The sequence below is a fragment of the Mastomys coucha genome, unplaced genomic scaffold (genome assembly GCF_008632895.1).
Source record: "Mastomys coucha isolate ucsf_1 unplaced genomic scaffold, UCSF_Mcou_1 pScaffold11, whole genome shotgun sequence".
Classification (NCBI taxonomy): Eukaryota; Metazoa; Chordata; class Mammalia; order Rodentia; family Muridae; genus Mastomys; species Mastomys coucha.
In genome coordinates, this window is record NW_022196893.1 from 16,253,137 (window position 1) to 16,271,805 (window position 18,669).

Here is an 18,669-nt window from a genome sequence, read left to right on the forward strand (position 1 = left end):
AAAGAAAGGTCAGGTACCTTTTCATGGATGTCAATATATAAGAAAAATGTCTTTATATCCACAAATGTAGTTGAGCTAGCAGTGGTCTGGAGAGGGCACTTAGAATCCCATCCCAGAGTTGTATGGTTTTGGTTTTTCGAGACAGGGTTTCTCTGTGTAACTCTGACTGTCCTGGAACTCACTCTGTAGACCAGGCTGACCTTGAATTCACAGAAATCCACCTTCCTCTGCCTCCCAAGTGCTGGGATTAAAGATGTGTGCCATCACATCTGACTAACAGAGTTCTATTTTGAGTGCAGTACTTTTACTGATAATCAGGTTGTTACCAAACAGGACTCACTCTGAAGCTAGGACAAGTGTGGATTGCCATCCATCTCTGCCCACTGAGCTTCTCTGCATCTGATTGCTTCATGTAAAACTGTGAAAGTGATGTCTGCATTTAATGGTTTTATTCAGAGGGTTAAATAAAATAATAAGGAAAATGTGTAAGTCCTGTTTTTGTAGGCTGCTTGGGATACTCATAGTATATAGCAATATTATTTCTTGTGATTATAGCTAATGTCAATCCATGGCTGAGTTTGATTATTTGGCCATTGAGAGAGCTGTAAGTCAGTCATTACTGAAACCTCTTGTGATTTACACTTTCTTGACTAAGTTATCACATTAGCTTTTTGCATAAATCAATTGAAATTGAAAATCATCTTGTAATAAAAAATAGTTGTTAAATTTTAGCTAAGTTTCCTTTGTGGATAGATAGAAAGGCCAAGTGAGGCTAATTGTTATGATCAGCCTCCTTCAAACTGGAACTTTAAAAAAATTAATGTAAAATGAAAGAAGCGGTCTGGTTATTGTTACTGCTGCTGTATTTCGGACGGTGTGAGGATGAACTGATGCACACTAGGTGAGGGCTCTCCTTTGTCCCCCACACAAATCATTATTGAAGAGAGTTGGCACTTACTTTATTTTAACCCATTAGGTTTGTTTATAGAGTTTTAGATACTGTGCTCATTTCTTATGGAAAATGAATTATACTCATTTTTGCTCTAGATGTTTTACGAGTGATTCATGAAGTTGGAAAAGATAGCACGAACATCTTCAGCCCCTCTGATTCTCTGAAAGCAGAGGGTGACATTGAACATATGACTGAAGGGTTTAAGTCTCATCTCATCCGTCTGATTGGAAATCTGTGCTACAAGAATAAAGAAAACCAAGACAAAGTAAGATTATTTCTTGGTGTGCCACATATAACTGTTGAAAATATGCCATTTAGAATTTAGACTATCTTCTCTCTGGCCAGGGGGGCATGTAAGTCCTTATATGAGTTCTTAGAAAATTGACTGAAAAGAGTATCTATAGGTTAATATGTAACATAAATAGAGTATTACATATTTTTTCTACAAGTAAGCATGGTATGTCATACTTGAAATTTTTTACCTCTTATTTTAGTGCTGTATGTGTGTGTGTTACATGTATGAGTGGAAGACATGTAGGCACGTTTGTCAGTACACACGTGAAGTTGCTCTTCTCCTTTCAGCATCCATTACGGAAATCAGGCTTAGGTTGAGAGGCTGTGCGACAAGTGCTTTTCATCTGCTGAGCCATGTTGCCAGCACCGTGCGTCACTTCCTTTTGCTTGAGGGTCTGTATTTTTATAGTTTTTGCATGGTTGTTCTCCTGAATGTATTTGGGGCATTCTCCTTTCTTGTAAATTACTAATGTTTGTCTATAGTCTGTTTATTTAAGACTCTATTATGATGTAGGGAACAGTCAATAACATAAAAGCAAAGACAAGCTAGACATAGAGGAAAGTGGATCTCTATGCAGTACTAGGCAGGCTAGAGCTGCATAGTGAGGTCTGGGCTCAAAAACTGGACAGAGAACATCAACAGTGATTAACAAGTTTGGAAATATTTCCAGTAATACACATTTCAGAAATCTGGAGCCAAGCATGTTGACACACACATGTTATCTGTGCCCCAGGAAGGACCAGACATGGGGTTCACTACTTCAAGGCAACCCTAGGACACATAACAAGAGCATGTCTCAAAAAGGAAAGAAGGGAGGGAAGAAGGAAAGACCAAAAAAACTGGCCTTCACTCTAAGGGGAAGCCTTGGCTTGTGCATCCTCCATCTCTGGGTGACTAGTGCCCTGACCTAAGTATTTTAAACTAGGTCTTTACTCATGTTTGAATCACATTCAAACCTGGCAGGCTCCAAGCAGGTAAGCTGTGGATAAAATAAATTAAAATCTGAGTTGTCAGACTCCAGAATTTACATTTAAGTCAACTAAAATAAGTGTTCACTCAAACAAACAAACAAATAAACATACAAATAGCCCTCTTTCGAGGAATATAATATAAGTAAGTGTTTCCACAGTATAGTTTACACAGTGCCTAGCATCTAAAACAAAATCACCCGACCTATAAGAAAATGTACTCTATTGTTAGAAGAACTGTTAATCAAAAGACACTGACTACAAACCAAGGTTTTTAAAGGAGAAGTAATAGTGAATGGACAATAGTGAATGTATTATATGAATGAAAAGATACAATAGAAATAGAATCTAAAAGACAGAAATTTTAGAAATGAAAAATACAGTATCTGAAATTAAAAGGTTTATGAATTCTTTTTTTTTTTTTTTTTTTTTTTTTTTTTTTTTTTTTTTTTTTTTTTTTTTTTGTTTTGTTTTGTTTTTTGGAGACAGGCTTTCTCTGTCCTGGAACTCACTGTGTAGACCAGTCTGGCCTCAAACTCAGAAATCCGCCTGCCTCTGCCTCCCAAGTGCTGGGATTAAAGGCATGCGCCACCCCCGCCCAGCTATGAATTCTTAATAGTACCACAGAGATGGTAGGGAAGTATGCGTACTTGGTTCGATAGTAGATGTCATCCATTCTGAAAACGATAGGGGGTAAAGATTGAAAGCACATAGAGCCTTTGTAATATGCTGCAATTGTTAACAGTTCTTACAGTCTGTTATATGGTGGTCAGTTATGCTTTGTCAGTGTGTGTACAGTTAGGATATTCCTCCTCATTGAGCAGGTATGTATCTCTGACCACTGACTCCCTCTTGGAAACTTACTGAACTGATTTTTGTAAAAGAAAGTTGATGGAGAATAAGACACTTTACTTTTTAATACCCAAACGCCTTTCTTTAGGAACCCCAGGTAAGTTCTTTTGTCAGTGATTGTTTTGTTGCTAATTTGGAGTGGCCTCTTACAGGAACATGATGTAGTAACCCTTAGGCTTATGAAATAGTTCATAAGAGTCAGGAGCAGCTTGTACCCTAAGTAAATGTGGAGTGTACCCAAGCGCTATGTGGCGGGCTCTGGGGCCCACGGGAAGTAGCTGGTGTGATCTCTAATGGAGGAAGCACTCCGGAGAGCATGAAGGATTCATGCTTGGAATGTGAGAATGCCTCTCTACCCCAGGGTCTTTCCTGTGCTAACAAACGGCTTGAACTTGGAAGTATTTCTGACCCCTCCTCCCTTATGTTCTGGAAGCCTCTTTATTCTTGTAGCTCAACCCTGATTCCAGTTGGATAGTAAAATGTATTTTCCTTGCTTATTTTTCCTGCAAGGGATAAAGTTCAGTAGCTTTAAAAAACTTTTGTTATAGTTTTGAGGAAGTGGATGTTTGGGGAATAGTTCTTTATTTGTGATTCACTAGTTTCCTGTTGTTTAGGTGGTTTGTTTGGCTTCTATGCAAATTGGAGCCTGTGCATACATTTGGCTTTATATTTCCGAGACTAGATGAAGATCCAGGGTAGGGGGATTTGTCTCATCTCACTAAAAGAAGAAAGGAATAGATGATTTCTTTGTTTAGTGCTGCGTGGCTACATCATGTCTTCTTACAGGTTTGTCAGCTCCAACCTCTGAGTAGCCTTGCAGAACAGGTTTTGCTGGGGATGGCAAAGGAGAGCCTGTCCAGTGGTATGTTGGCAGAACCCAGAGTAGAATTTAGATTTGTTTTCCCGAGAATTCCCACTCTAAGAGAATTCTGCACTCTAATGTAGACTTCCTGAAGATCGTTGGCCCATAGGCCATCCACCTAGACCCTTTCAGCTCCTGGGTTCACGCCCAAAACTCCCGGGGATTCTTTCATCTCTGTTTCTTCTTAGCTTCTCTATTGACTGTGAATGTCCTCAACCTTTAGGGCATTCTTTGGTTGATGAAAGTTTACCTCCTGGGAAGGTTCCATTCTAGGAATGTTGTGAGAATTCCTTTCCTGGGGAAACAGCTATCTCTTCTCTACAAGCTCCTAAGAACACACCAAAGTATGATCCTGGGGAATCCATAGTTCACCCAGAGAACCAGGGAATTTTGGGGACTTACTTTGGGTAGGAGACTACTAATAAACAGTAGCACCCAAAAATCTTGGCTTCCCCATGGCTTCACAGATGAAGTTCCCTCCAGTCAAGCTTTCCCAGCCTCTATGCTCTAGCACCTCCAGGAGCTACTTGCAGTTAGGGCAGATTTCATACAAATGGCTGGGAGACACGGGAGGAGAAGACTCTCCTCTGAGGGTAGGGAAGTCATCTCTCTAGTGACCTGGGAGGGCTCTGGCAAGCAGGCACAGCTTGAGAAAAGTGCAGTTGTTTTGCTTAAAGGATTGTGTTCTATAAGGGACATCTGGGGATCTTACCTCTGACCTACCAAGCTGTTGACAGCAGGGACTTGGGTAGAATCTTTTCACAAGGCTTAGTTCCTCTGGAGTCTGCATAGAAGAAGCCTTTTGAGCCCTATCCGATTTCTGCTTGTCATATAACGTCAGTTATTGGAGTGCAATGTCCAGCAGCTGAGTAAGACACTTCTGCGTTGGGTCACTAGAGTCTACTCTGGAAAAGATTGACAGAAGAATTGTTACCATTAGTTTCTAATGGAGAAACCAAGGCTCAGGGAGATTTCAGTGTGATTTAATTCAACTGAAATTTGACTTGGTGCTGTAGGTTCTGTAGATGACATTATCAGTAGGGGCTAACATGTGTGATCTGAAAGGCTGTCTTGTATTCGAGGATGGGCATCCTAGAATAGTTCTTTCTGAGCAAAGCTGGAATGCCGGGACATAGAGTTAGTGGAATGGGAGATCATCTTCCTTTGTTTCTGCACCTTTGGACAACCTGCTGAGAAGTCATGGAAGCCAGCCCTTCCTGGGTCATGCTGTGCATCTGATGTTCAGGCTGCTTCTTGAACTATAAAACTGTCTAGACTTCCTTACCAGGTCATGACAGGTGCTCCTAATCCTCCCAGCTTGCCCTTTGTCTTTTGCCTTCCACTTACATGGCATTCCTTTGTTACAGCTATAATGATTAGTGTACTTTTAACCCCTTGTGGAGCGTGCCTCTGTTTGGGTTTGTATAGTACGACTGTACTGCTTTAAACACAAACCATTCTGGCTTTTTTGATTAAAACCTGATTCTCTTTCATCAAACCAGGGTTACTCTTTCTCTTCTCCATTCTTCTGCTTTTTTCTATTGTTCTAGCTTCTCTAAATGACTTATTTGAAGAAAAAAAGTTTTTAATTCTTAAAACTAAATGTACTTTTGAAATATCTGGGAAGATGAACCAGTTTATCTACCTTTTTTTGTCCCCAGAGAAAAGTGTCCTTGACTAAAGTACATGTCCTTGTTGCTTGTGGGGTGCATTCTGCCAAAGGTTTCCTGTCAGTGGCAGTCAGGTCTTCCTTCTTTCCCTCCTGCTACCTTTCCACCTTGTAGCAATTCCCAGCCTTGGTGCTGGTGCCTGGTGATCTCTAAGTTGACATATGTGCACACAAAGCTTTCATTGCCTGTATCAGTTCATTTAAAGACGAATCAGTACTGTGCGGAGCTCAGTGTGTGAGGAAGGCATAACTCATGGCCTCTGTCCAGAACTGTCCTCTGGGAAAGAGGTTCTTAAACATCGGTGACCATAAAAGCACATTTGTCAGTTTTTTTGCTCATTGTATTATGCCTTTAAAATTCATACCTGGTAATTCGTAAGTGAAGGTTTATCTTTTGTGATCTGTAATTTTTTAATTAAAAATGTAGGTTACTCTCCAGTGCTATAGGTCTCCAAGTATTTCCAGACATGCATGCTATTTGCTTTGTTCTTAGTCATCCCCTTCCCCGCTGTCCTCTTCCACCTCTGCATTCCTCTTGCTGATCCCTTCCCTTCTTCCCCACGATGGTTCTTTAAAAACATGTCCTCTCTATATGCATATAATATTGTCGCTCTTGATCAAAGTGATCAAACGTCACTTTGGGTCTCATGGATGGTAGGCAGACTACCACTGAGCGGCATCAGTTGCCCTATAACAATTTATCTTAAAAACTATTTGTTGTAGGGGCTGGACAGAGATGGCTGGACAGTTAGGATTCCACTGCTCTTGTAGAGGACCCAAATTCTGTTCCCAGCACCCATGGTAGGTGTCTCACATCTGCCTGCAACTCCAGCTCTAGGGGGATTTGACATCTCCTCTGGCCTCCTCAGCACCTTCACTCAAATGCGTAGAATTAGAAATAAAATAAATCGTTAAAAAGACTTTGCAATTCTTTTATGTTTGAGATTTTTTTTGTTTGTTTGTTTGTTTGCTACAGTTTGTTTGTTTGCTGCAGTTGTTTCCACAGTATAGGTCCTGTGGATTGAATTCAGGTTACTAGGCTCGATGGCAAACAAATTTACCCACTAAGCCATCTCACCAGCCCTGTTTGGGATATTTTGGTACATTCTAACTTAGTGTATGCCTTATGCCTTTTTTTATGGTTCAGTTTAGTGTCTTTTTGTATGCAGTGAGGCAAGCCTTTCAGTTTCTCACATTCAGAGCAGGCTAGCAGGCCAGTCCTTCACAATTCCCTCCTGTAGAACATGATTTCAAGCAGGGTGCTTACTTAGTGAATCTGAAAACTGAAGACAAACTTATGGCTTGGATTCCAGTGCCCCAGCTGTTTCATTGAAACTGTTTTTTCTTAGAGTCAGTAACTACTCATTGTCCATCAGTGCTGACTAATGATTGATTGAATAATGACTGGATTAGCGTGTGCTAATGTCTTCCATTGAGCCACTGTAGCATAGGCCAGAGTTCCAGAGTCCTTATTGTCAGCCACAAGAAGGGCCATTTTCTGTAGTTTTGCCCTCTATTAGCCTCATGTGGACTTCCCACCCTCTTTTCTCTTCTTTTTCTTTTTTTTCCTTTTTTCCCTTTTGTTTTTTGAGACAGAGATTCTCTGTATCCTGGAACATAGGCTGTCCTGGAACTCACTGTCCAGGCTAGAATTGAACTCAGAGATTTACCTGCCTCTGCCTCCCAAGTTCTGAAATTAAAGGCATGAGCCACCACTGCTCAGCCCCAGCTACTTTTCTCATCCATATGTTCTCAAGTTGCTCTTTTAGAACTGCTGGTCACATGGAGCTTTGTGAACCTTTGGAAACTTCAGACCAGCCAGAAACAGGTTCTCCTCTACTGAGTGTTCCCTTGATGGTGTTGCTTTTTTACCTTACTCTGCATATGCAATTGGTTTCAGTATGTGGATATATCATGGTGTGTATCTCAACATATATATATATATATATATATATATATATATATGTATATGTATATGTATATGTATATATACATATATGTGTGTGTACATATATATGTACATATATACATATATATACATATATGTACATGTGTATATATATACTTATGTTTTGCTTTTACTTGTCTTTGGTGTATATAGATTAACCACCAGCCAAAGATAATGTGAAATTTTTCATTATGGCTCACTTTTACCATAACAGGCTAGATTTGTTTGCAGCTATACTGACAACCCTACCTCCTTCCTGCCTTCCGCTGCTCTATCACTCCTCCGTAAAACTTTCTGTGTGTGTGCTGCTGAGAAATGTATTGTATCCAGTCTGTGCATAGATCTTGAGCCGATCACTCTGTACAGGTGCTGGGTTGCTGAACTGTAAATGCACTGGACTTCTTCACCAGGCAGTGGTGTATGTGCCCATCTTCTCAGGGTTCAGTCCTGGGACCGTGCCTAGTCTCCTAGAGCTGCAGTTAGCCGTGTTCTGTGGCTGCTGTCTTTCAGTCCTTACAGCAGGCAGTGGCTTCTTTAGTGCAGACACAGCTAAAAGTCAGTGAACACAAAGCGGCTTCTTGGCCAGCCATCCACTGACTGTAGCTCCGTCAATTCTGTTCTCAGCTTTCTTGCTTCAGGTGGACACCGTGGTGCTTGCTGTGGGGTCCTGAGGACTGAATGTGACAGGATCCGACACACTCTTAGACTCTCCATGGACTTGAGCCTCCCTCTCAGGCTGTTGGTGGATAGATCTCGTTCATTCATCATCTCCCAACTGTATGCCACCAAAAAGTTTTATTATATTTATTTTTGTGTGGGAGTGGTGATGTGTGTATCTGTGTATGCTTGTTATGGCGTGAGTGTAGAAGTCAGACCACTTGTCGGAGTTGGTTCTGTCTTTCCACTATATGGGTTCTGGATTTTTAAATTTAGGTTCTTAGGTTTGGTGGCAAGTTCTTTTACCCACTGAGCCATGTTGCTGACCCTCAAATATATATATTTAATAGAAATTTGTGGGTAACATGCCATAGGAATTTACTAAATGTAAAGTAAAGTAATCTTGATACCTTGTCTCTCTAGGTGGCGCTTGTTTGAGGAAGTAGTGAAAGCATGGAAGAGAATTTTCCTTGGGACAAGAGTACTTCTTTTCCTTGTCAGTTCTATCACGAATGCTTTTCTAGTTGAATTTCTCTCTTGGCATTATCCACTGAAGAGAAGAAGCATTTTCTGTATCTATTCCAAAAATGTGTTCTAGGGCAATCTTAAAGTATAGAAGGACCCCCCCAACCCACTTATTCATTTATTTAATGTGTGCCCACACACACATTAAATGGACATTTAAATTGTGGACGAACAGACAAAAGAGGACGGCTTTTGGGAGTCAAGTCTGTCCTTTCCCCATGTTGGCTTGATGGAGCTCATCAAGCGCAAGCAGGCGCCCTTATTCCTTGAGCCTCCAGCCCTGGAGGAACTTTTCAGTCTCAGGTCTGTGTCCTCCTGCCTGCACTGTGTGCTCTCAGAGTTACAGCTTATTGATTTGATGATTGAGTGTATAGACAAGATCTGGCTCGTTTAGAATTCCACTTCTTTGTAATATAATCCAAGTTCAAGAAATATGTCAAAATTCATAAATCAAGCTGTCACCATTAGTTTCTTGAACTTACAGTTCCTGCTACAGAAAGTGAAATTAAAATTCCTATCTTGAGGATACATACCGAGATTTCGTTTGTTGCAGCTGTACTTTTTTTTTTTTTAAGGCGTAGAGGAAGGCTGCGGTGGTAGCTCAGTTGGTAGACTGTCTGCCTAGCCTGTGTAGGGCTCTACATTCAATCCCTAATGCTGCCAAAAAAGTTAAAGCACTGATGATGTTTTATTTCATTGACTTCAAGACTCCTCCTTTTCTGTTTTGTAATAGGAGTAGTTGGCTTGTCCTTGTGTGGGAGGGGCCTGGCATTCCTTAAAAGGGAGACTTACCGGAGCAGCCGCAGCTATCTGTTGCTGACATTGCTGTGTGCCAGGGGTCCGTACTTTGTATTTCTTCGTGATACCCTATTGGCAGTTGAGTCAAACTACTGAGCTCCAGGTTCAGTGAGAAAACCTGTCCCAGAAAACAAGGTGGAGAGTGATTGAGGAGAATACTTGATGCTAACGCCTGGCCTCCTGTGTGCACGTGCAGCAGGCTTGGGTTTGTTCCCCTTGCACAGTCTGTGCACATGTCCTTACCTTGCTCAGCCAGTATCTAGGGTTTATCAGAATTTCAATTCAGCTTTTATAGAAAAAAATTAAAAGTAAAACATTAGCATACGATCTAGGGAATTTTACTAACAGAATAATTAAAAACTCATATCAAAGTGACCGGAGCATTCCTGAGTGCTTATCAATTTGTCAGTGTAAAAAGAGAGGCAGAGGCAAGCAGACAGAAGGGGACGGATTATCCCTGCAGTGTGTTGGGTTTCTTCTTTTTCTACTGCAAAGGAGTAGGATTTGTATTTACCTTCTGCTGGCAGGGGATCTGGTTTGGGCATGTTAGCTTTTGGTGAATGAGTGCGTGTTTCACATTTCTCTTGCATGTCAGAATCTAATGAAAACCCAAGTATTTTTGACACTGTAAAGTTTCTATCTCTGTAGCCATCATTAGTTTGGGAAAATGAGAAAGTTTTTATTTCAAGTGTTAAAACTGGCTCCTTCCATTTCTGAGGGAGCAAAAGGGATGGAAGTGTCTAGCATACATCTAAATCGTTGTCAGTCTTTGGCATGGCTAATTGTTTGCTTTTCCTGTTCCTGGCAGCAAAGGATCAGAGTTACATTCTTATAAATATTTAAAAAAAAATTAGTCTTGAACATTATCTGGCACCCCTTCCTTTAAAAGCTTATCTTATTTTGGTAGAATTTAATTTCATATCATCATATTCTGGTAGAAGAGTGGCATTGAGTCTCCCATGCTGTGATGTTTAACTCAAATCTATGTTGCTGTGATGTAGCAGTTGGAATGAGGCCATTTCTATTCTCTTCTCCAGACTGGAGCTGCTGCGCTCTTCTGTCATCATGGTAGAAACCTGTAGTTTAGTTCAAGTATGTATTTGCCATCTGCTATGTACCAGCTGGTGTTCTAGACAGTGAGAATGTAGAAATGGATTTGGCATAGTGCCCTCTTGAGGAATTCATGTGCGTAGGGAGGCAGATGTAAGAACTTGCCATTTAAGTGAGTTCTTGGGGTTAGCCTGAGATTGAGTGGTTGAGGTGTGTACCAGAGAGATGGGAAGGCTCTCCTGAGTTCAGCATGAGCCTAGTGCCTATGTGAACAGATGAGGGAAGCAGGGGATGGGTAGCCTGATGTGAGCTGGCCTCCCTCAGAGGGGAGTGCAGATGCCCGTGAGGCTGGCTTGTGGCTCAGCACTGGATTTTGCCAGCTGGCCTCTGCATTCAGCGGGCAGAGCTGAGTGTGAGGACAGTGGTAACCTGTGCAGACTGTCAGAGATTTCATCTCTGAACCTTCTTGTGCTATTTTTAAGGTGGACTTTCATTGTGCTGCCTGCTTACATTTGCTTTTAGTTATTTAGGATAATTTTATTTGCTCTAGAAGATTAGTGTTCCCTAGACCCTTGTACAGCGTTTTTCTCAACTTGGATATCTCTGTCTTTGTCCCTTTTCACCGCCCTTCTTTCCGCTTTCCCATCTCTTCAGTGGACTTTCTCCTAGTGACTTATGGGTTTTTAATTTGCTCCTGTCCTGTGGGATTGGTTTCTTTAAACATGGAGGACCCATGGCTCCTGTCTTGTAAGCTTGTCCTCAAACTGTGCTTTGCTTTTGTCTCCACCTCCTGACATCATAGAGGGTCTGTCCTCCTCCTGACATCAGAGAGGGTCTGTCCTCCTCCTGATATCAGAGAGGGTCTGTCCTCCTGACATCAGAGAGGGTCTGTCCTCCTCCTGATATCATAGAGGGTCTGTCCTCCTGACATCAGAGAGGGTCTGTCCTCCTGACATCATAGAGGGTCTGTCCTCCTCCTGACATCAGAGAGGGTCTGTCCTCCTGACATCAGAGAGGGTCTGTCCTCCTCCTGACATCATAGAGAGTCTGTCCTCCTGACATCAGAGAGGGTCTGTCCTCCTCCTGACATCAGAGAGGGTCTGTCCTCCTGATATCAGAGAGGGTCTGTCCTCCTCCTGACATCAGAGAGGGTCTGTCCTCCTCCTGACATCATAGAGGGTCTGTCCTCCTGACATCAGAGAGGGTCTGTCCTCCTCCTGACATCATAGAGGGTCTGTCGTCCTCCTGACACCAGAGAGGGTCTGTCCTCCTCCTGATATCATAGAGGGTCTGTCGTCCTCCTGACATCAGAGAGGGTCTGTCCTCCTGACATCATAGAGGGTCTGTCCTCCTGACATCAGAGAGGGTCTGTCCTCCTCCTGACATCAGAGAGGGTCTGTCCTCCTCCTGACATCAGAGAGGGTCTGTCCTCCTCCTGACATCAGAGAGGGTCTGTCTTCCTGACATCAGAGAGAGTCTGTCCTCCTGACATCAGAGAGGTTCTATCCACTTCCTGCCAGTTTTAACATTAGTGAGGATTCTGATGCTACACTGACAAAATTGGGCCTGTTGCCTGCGTGTGGCAGTTGTCTTCCTGTGTTCTGCTTGCAAATGTCTCAGTAAGTTGTAACCCTGTTAAAGGAGTGGTTGAGAGTTTTTCATAAACCGGGAGCCTGTCAGCTCCAGAAGTTTACTGTCTTTGTCACTGGCCCACTGAAGACCTTTGAGCTCCTCCCTCAGCAGTGCTGACTTTATCCCAGATATATTCTGGGTACTTCTTATTTCCTACTCTGGATTTTCATTTCTGGTTTCTCAAGATGATGCAGATGCCCTTTCAAGGGTCAAGGAGAAGACCATATCCCGCCAATCTTGCAGGAGCTGCTGAGAGCAGCTGTGAGCCAGGGGCCTGCAGTATTTTCTCTGAGCCTTCCTTGATTGCCTGCTTCTTGTATCATTGTCCTCTGTTTAGCACAGTGCATGGAAACTCGATTGTAGAGAAAATTTAAATTCCAATGTTTTATTTGTTTGTTCCTTCTTTCTTTTTCTGTTTACTCACTAGGCAACCCTTCACATGTTTAATTTTTGAGTCTTACTTCATCTAGAAAGAAGAAGTAATTTTCCTGAGCTCATGTTTGTTGTGAGGACTAAGTCTCCTTAATCCAATAACACCAGTAACAATCTTGTTTGAGTGCCTCCAGTGTCATACTCTAGTGTACTCCAGTGGTTATAGCATGACTTTCCTTAGCCTGTGCTCCTCACAAGCCTGAATTCCACTATGTCATTTGTCCTTTCTCAATTTAATGTATGGAAACCATCTTCTAAATATACCTCCTTGGTGGCTGGTGGTAGGTTCTCTTCCCTTAGTCCTGTGCTTTGTCCAACAGTGTCACCGGCTCTGGAGCAGGCAGCCACCATGAAGGATACCAGTAGTGCAGAGGTCGAGGTCCATGCCAGTCTCTCTGCTTGCGAGCTTCTGAATCCTTCCCCACAGTGTGGAGTGACGTGCTTTCTCTTGTTAGCCAGTTTCCTCGTACCCAGCAATGCTTGGTGCTAGGCTCTATAAGGAATGTGGCTCCTTTGCTGCTTTATGTAGCACCCAAAGCAAAGCTTGTGTCCTCCTCTGTGTGCTTGCACAGTGCTGGCAGAACCTGGAGCAGAGCTGCTCATTCAAGTAACCAAAGGCTGGTGCCGTTTTGCCATGCCTCCATGTTTTCATTGTGTTACAAGTTTCATTGTTTAGCTCTTATTTTCTTTAGTTAAAATTTGTATGAAAATGCTGACATACCTTGATTGAGAAACATTTCAAACCTTAATTATTCTTTTATGTATTTGTATGAAATCATTTCTAGTCTTTTTTTGGGGGCGGGTGGGGGGTGGTTTTGAGACAGGGTTTCTCTGTATAGCCCTGGCTGTCCTAGAACTCACTCTGTAGATCAGGCTGGCCTTGAACTCAGAAATCTACCTGTCTCTGCCTCCCAAGTTCTAGGCTTAAAGGCGTGTGCCACCACTGCCCAGTTTCTAGTCCTTTCTTGACAGTAAACTCTGACCGAGATGGTTAGGAGAGCAAGAGAGAGCAGAGGAGCCAGACTTGATGCTGCATTCTCTGTCCCTTCCACTTGCTCACTACCTTCATAGTGACTGCCTTCCTCTCAGCTACTCTGAAATGGAGGTATAGGGGGCTGCATTGCCATAGTATCCAAATATTCCATAACTCTTGATCTCACTAATAGAAATAATTTGGAAGTTCTGTTTTTCTTTTCAGGAAAAGTATTAACTTAGATATTCAGATTGGAAAAACATACACATTGAGCCTTAGATCTTGCAAAGGCTAGCTACTTCCAAACTGGAAATCTATAGCATCAATGCCAGCAACACAGTGAGCACTATGCAGTGCTGATAAGAGTGCCTGGCGCCCCTGGGAACCCTTGCTTTATCAGTGTATTTATCTTCATGATACTTCGGGAGTAGGCACTGTTATCCCATCTTAATTGGCAAACTCAGGTGTGTGGACATTAAATGACTTGCTTGGGTCCCATGGAGGACCTCAGTGGTAGAGGGCAGCAGAATCTTGTCAGACACTCTTCTCAGTTTTCTTATCTGCTCAGCTCTGGCATGACCACCGCTTAGGAATTATCCCTGGGGTACAGAGCTATCCAGTGCTGCTGTTCTTACGGTTTCCTATGTATGATCATAGATGTGATTTAATCTGCAAATGCATGTAGGATAGCCCATATCTTTCAGGTATAAGAGTTATAGTGGCTGTTGTAAGTTAAGCATGGATACCCTTGGTTTTCCAGACTATTTTAAGTTAAGTAATATGGAATGCAGTCTTGAAACATTGCTCTTTCAAAAAAGGAAACATTGATTAAAAGGAAATTAATATATCAACATTTATTCACACAAGCAGAGTGGACCATTATCTTTAATCATTTAAGGAAAATGAACTAGAATAAGCACACAAAGCAATTGTGACAGGATGGCAGGCACTTCCTAGGGCTGCTTCCAGCTTCTGTTTGCAGTTTTCTGACTCAGGCATCTTTGAGGCCCCTCTGCCCATCACTGTGTGGATGGAGCCTCTGACAGTTTATCTGTGGGGTTGGGGGTGGGGAAATTCTTCTGTCAGTTGAGTCGTTTATATTTCTTGTATCAGTGACACCTTACATTACACATCCTGCCACAGGCTTCATTTAGCTCATGCTACTCTTGAACATTTCAGTAATTGGTTTGATGCGAAACTAATTTCTGAGAATGATTCATCAATATTTGCTTAGTAATATAACTAGTGACAATGTCAAATTTACCTGCTGGAAAAATATAGGAGGAAATGTTTAAATTAAGTCAGTGGCCTGCAGAGTTGGGGACAAGGGGAGGGATCTGAACTAAGATTCATTTTCTTTAATCCTGTATCTATAATCTGTAGCTGAGAGAACAGTAGGATGGATCTACCTGAGGAATGCAGTCCAGGAGAAAATTTGCAATGTCCCCAGGACACCCGGGCCCCCTCCACACAGTTGTGACTGTCTTTTGCAGCTGTAGCGCACGACAGCCAGCCAGAGGGGCTGTGGAGTTGGAAGGCTGGGGAAGGATGAGTTGGCCTGTGGTTGAAGGGTGTTGACAGGAAACGTCTGACTAGTAGGCCAGGCAGGCCACTGGATTATAGGGAGGGGAGGGCATGCTCCTTACCTGTAGTGATTTCAGCTCTGGAAACCTTGAGTAGGAGCCTTTGCTTTCCCTCATCCTTAGAGGAAATAAACAGAAACTATGAGTGGGCAGTTTCCCCCCCTTAACCCCCCTACCTTCCATATTGTTCCCTTGCCCCGTGGAACAGCTGGTTCATTGGGCATCCTGGCCTGAATTCAAAATTCTGCCATTGCCCCTTTGGGCCCCTAGAAGTAGGGAGTAGGGAATAATTTGTTGAGAACTTGGAGAGTGTCAAAAAAATCCTTTTTGTCTTTTTAAAATAATTGTTTTTAATCTTGAGAAATCATTTCTAGCCATTTTAGAAGATAAAATAGCAATCTGGCAAAATGGCTCAGTGTGTAAGGTACTTGCTACATGCCTGATGACCTGAGTTCAAGCCTCAGAACCCACCTCATGTAGAAAAGGTGAGACTGGACTCTGACAAGTTGTCCTCTGACCTTTACATGCTCCAGTGGCAGACACGCAAGCATCTACATGCACATAATAAAATACATTTCAGAAAATGAAAGAGTATTAATGCATGTAATGGCTAATCTTGCTTGTCACCTTAACACTCCTTGTAGAGGGACCCTGAATGTGGAGTTGCCTCTATCAGATTGGTCTATGGGCATTTCTGTGAGGTATTTTCTTCATTGTTGATTGATGTAGAAAGATCCAGCCCACTTAGCAGTACCATATCTCTAGGCAGATGGGCCTGAGCTAAATAAAAAGGTGGCTGGACTTGAGTCTGGAGAGCAAGCCAGTGAGCAGCATTCCTCTGTGGTCCATCCTGCAGTTTCTGCCTTTTTGAGCCCCCGCCCTGGCTTCTTTGAATAATGGACTATAACTTTTAAGGTGAAATGAACCCTTTTCCCTTCAAGTTGTTTTGGTCATGGTATTTATCACAATAGAAATCAGACTGGGACAGTTCAGCAATAGAAAATACAGAAGAATTCTCTTAAGTTACTTGATGCTTGGTACTCTTTTTAGAGTTATTCTCTACTAGTAATTGTATATATGATTCAGCTAGAATTGTATATTTAACTAGAAGAATAAGCTCAGGGTCCACATCTTCAAATAATCTCATCATTTTAGCCTACACTGAGATGATTTCTGCTCTGTGTACTATTTATTGATTTTGTTGAATTTGTAAAACAGGAACAAAGTTTCGCCATTTTGATAGACACACAAATTAAAATTTCAGTTGATACCCAGTGTATATAGCAATGACCGACAAGGTGACACATTGCTGGTAGGAACCATGGCTCAGTGAGCATGGGCTGCAGCCAGGAGCCCCGTGCTTCCTCTACAGCCTCCCCTGAGTGCTGTCCCATGCCCTTGTCTGGCCTGTGGCTCAGAATGTTCATCTTCCCACCTTTCTTACCTCTGAGAAAGGGCCACAGCTCCCCAACTGGGGTTGTGCTCCATTTGTGGGCAGCACTGGCATCTGCCTGGATCACTGTTTTCCCTATTGTAGCAGGTATGCTAGCCATTTCGGATGGAAAGTGAAGAAAGGGTTGTATTTAGAAAATTGCACTCTTGTGGCATGAGATGTTCACCCACCCTAGTGATGTGCTTAGACCAAAATGCACCTTTATTTAAAATTCAAAATGTCAAGATCAGATTATTGATCTGCAAACACTAATGTTGCCTAAGGAGCACTGTAGTTTATTTCAAGGTTCCTTTTGTGGTATTTGCTGTGCTAATCTACAACTTTTAGAATTTGTGGTGAGTGCCAGGTTTCCTGCTCTGACAGCTCTCTCTAAGGGGTTGCTTTCAGTTGGGTTGCAGGTGTTCATTTGAACATACTGGCCGAGTGCTTGTGTGTGCATGCGCACAGTCCAGACAGTGCCAGGAGCTGTAATTTAAAGGTGAGCGGGCAGAGGAGTGTGTAATGTTTTATCTTCCGGGCAAGATCCTGATGTACAGCTTCATGTGACATCTCGTTTTTTTAAAAGCCTGAGGCATCTGTAATCTTTATAGCAAGAGTTCTAGTGCTGTGTTTTGCATTCCAGGCTTACTGTCTATCCTGCCTGCTCCGTAAATATATGGCTCTTGTGGACTTATAAATCATGACAGTAGGACTCATATCCAAAAAGAAGAGATTTAAATCTTTACAAAGTTTCTAAGATTTAATGTACCTTAGACCTTCCTCTGCCTCAGAAGTAACATTCTTATTTAAAGACAGTATGTCTTTGATAGTAAACATATTTCCAGAGAGGCAAATATTTAAGAGCGTAGTCAACACTAAACTTTGTGCAAGGTCTGAAGGAAGGAAATAAAACAGGTAATTGCCTGTAAACAACTCACAGCCTAGAGGAAAACATGAAAAGCTAAAGATCCTAGACTGTATGACTGCAGCCACTTCCCCACCCACTGAGCCTGTGTGGCACTAGGGAAGGCAAGGCTCCTCCAGGCAGCGGGTGTCACACAGGCTTCCGGATGCGTGGTATTAAAGAATGCTATCCTCAGGCCAGATTCACCAGATGTCCACAAGTCCTTCTCAGTTCCTTCTTGCTCTCTCCCCCCTTCATGAGAGCTCACCCTTGGGGAGGGGCTTCACTTCCATAAGCATGAGACCAATGGGAATTGAATGTACAGCAGTTATTAGAATGTGTGGTGTATTTCTTCCCCTCCCTTCCCTTCCCTTTCTCTCCTCCCCTGTCCCTTCTCTCCTCCCCTGCCCCTTCTCTCCCGTCTCCTCCTCTTCCCTCTCCTTCCCTTCTCTCTGAAAGGGCCTGGGAGCAGTTCCCCATTCCTGGTGGTCCTGGCTTCTTTAGTGGCTCTTTTTAGGGAACTTTAAGCCATAAGACTTTCCCAACTATGGTTAATGTTCTTGCCCTCATCCTGTGCTTGTATTTATCTGTCCTGTAGGCTGGGTGTGTCTGTGTGCAGGGTGTTCTGTGTGTTACGTACGTGTGAGAATTTTCAAGGCCACTGTTCTGTGATTCAGCAAACACTCATTGAGGGCCCACATTGTGACAGATATTCCCATAAGCCCTATGGCTTTCAGGCTGAGCGCTATACTGCCATTTCTTGTAAGGTAGCTTGAGATTTGCTGTGGGCTATGGTGGTGTGAGATGAGGGTCGTGAGCACTGAGGCTCATTAGTAGTGACATCTGTTCTTAGTGCTGCCTGTTCGCCAGGTGCGGGAATTGTGGCAATTTTAAGTGCACACACTGATTTCTTGTAATGGTAGTTTTGTCAGGGTACAAAAGAGGAGACTGAGGGCCTACGAGACAGGAACAAGCCATCCTATTTGAAGCCACTTAAATTTGTATGGATTGTTTCTTACTGCGGCATAATGCCACCCATGATACCCCCGCCACCCATGCAGGTTGAGAGGAGCACTAGTCTCTGAGTGTAACGCTGAGTTCTTAGGAAGCAGTTTACTGCTGTGTTCGTTCAGTTAG

General features: G+C 42.7%; 1 protein-coding gene across 2 annotated transcripts in view; it reads left to right on the plus strand.

Moving 5' to 3' along the window:
- Positions 1 to 18,669, plus strand: part of Atxn10 (ataxin 10) — a 134,968-nt gene that overhangs the window by 62,080 nt on the left and 54,219 nt on the right. For both annotated transcript variants that reach the window (XM_031351775.1, XM_031351782.1), the window contains exon 9: positions 1,048 to 1,217. In XM_031351775.1, coding sequence (XP_031207635.1) covers positions 1,048 to 1,217 — 170 coding nt within the window. The remainder of the gene's footprint in view (positions 1 to 1,047; positions 1,218 to 18,669) is intronic.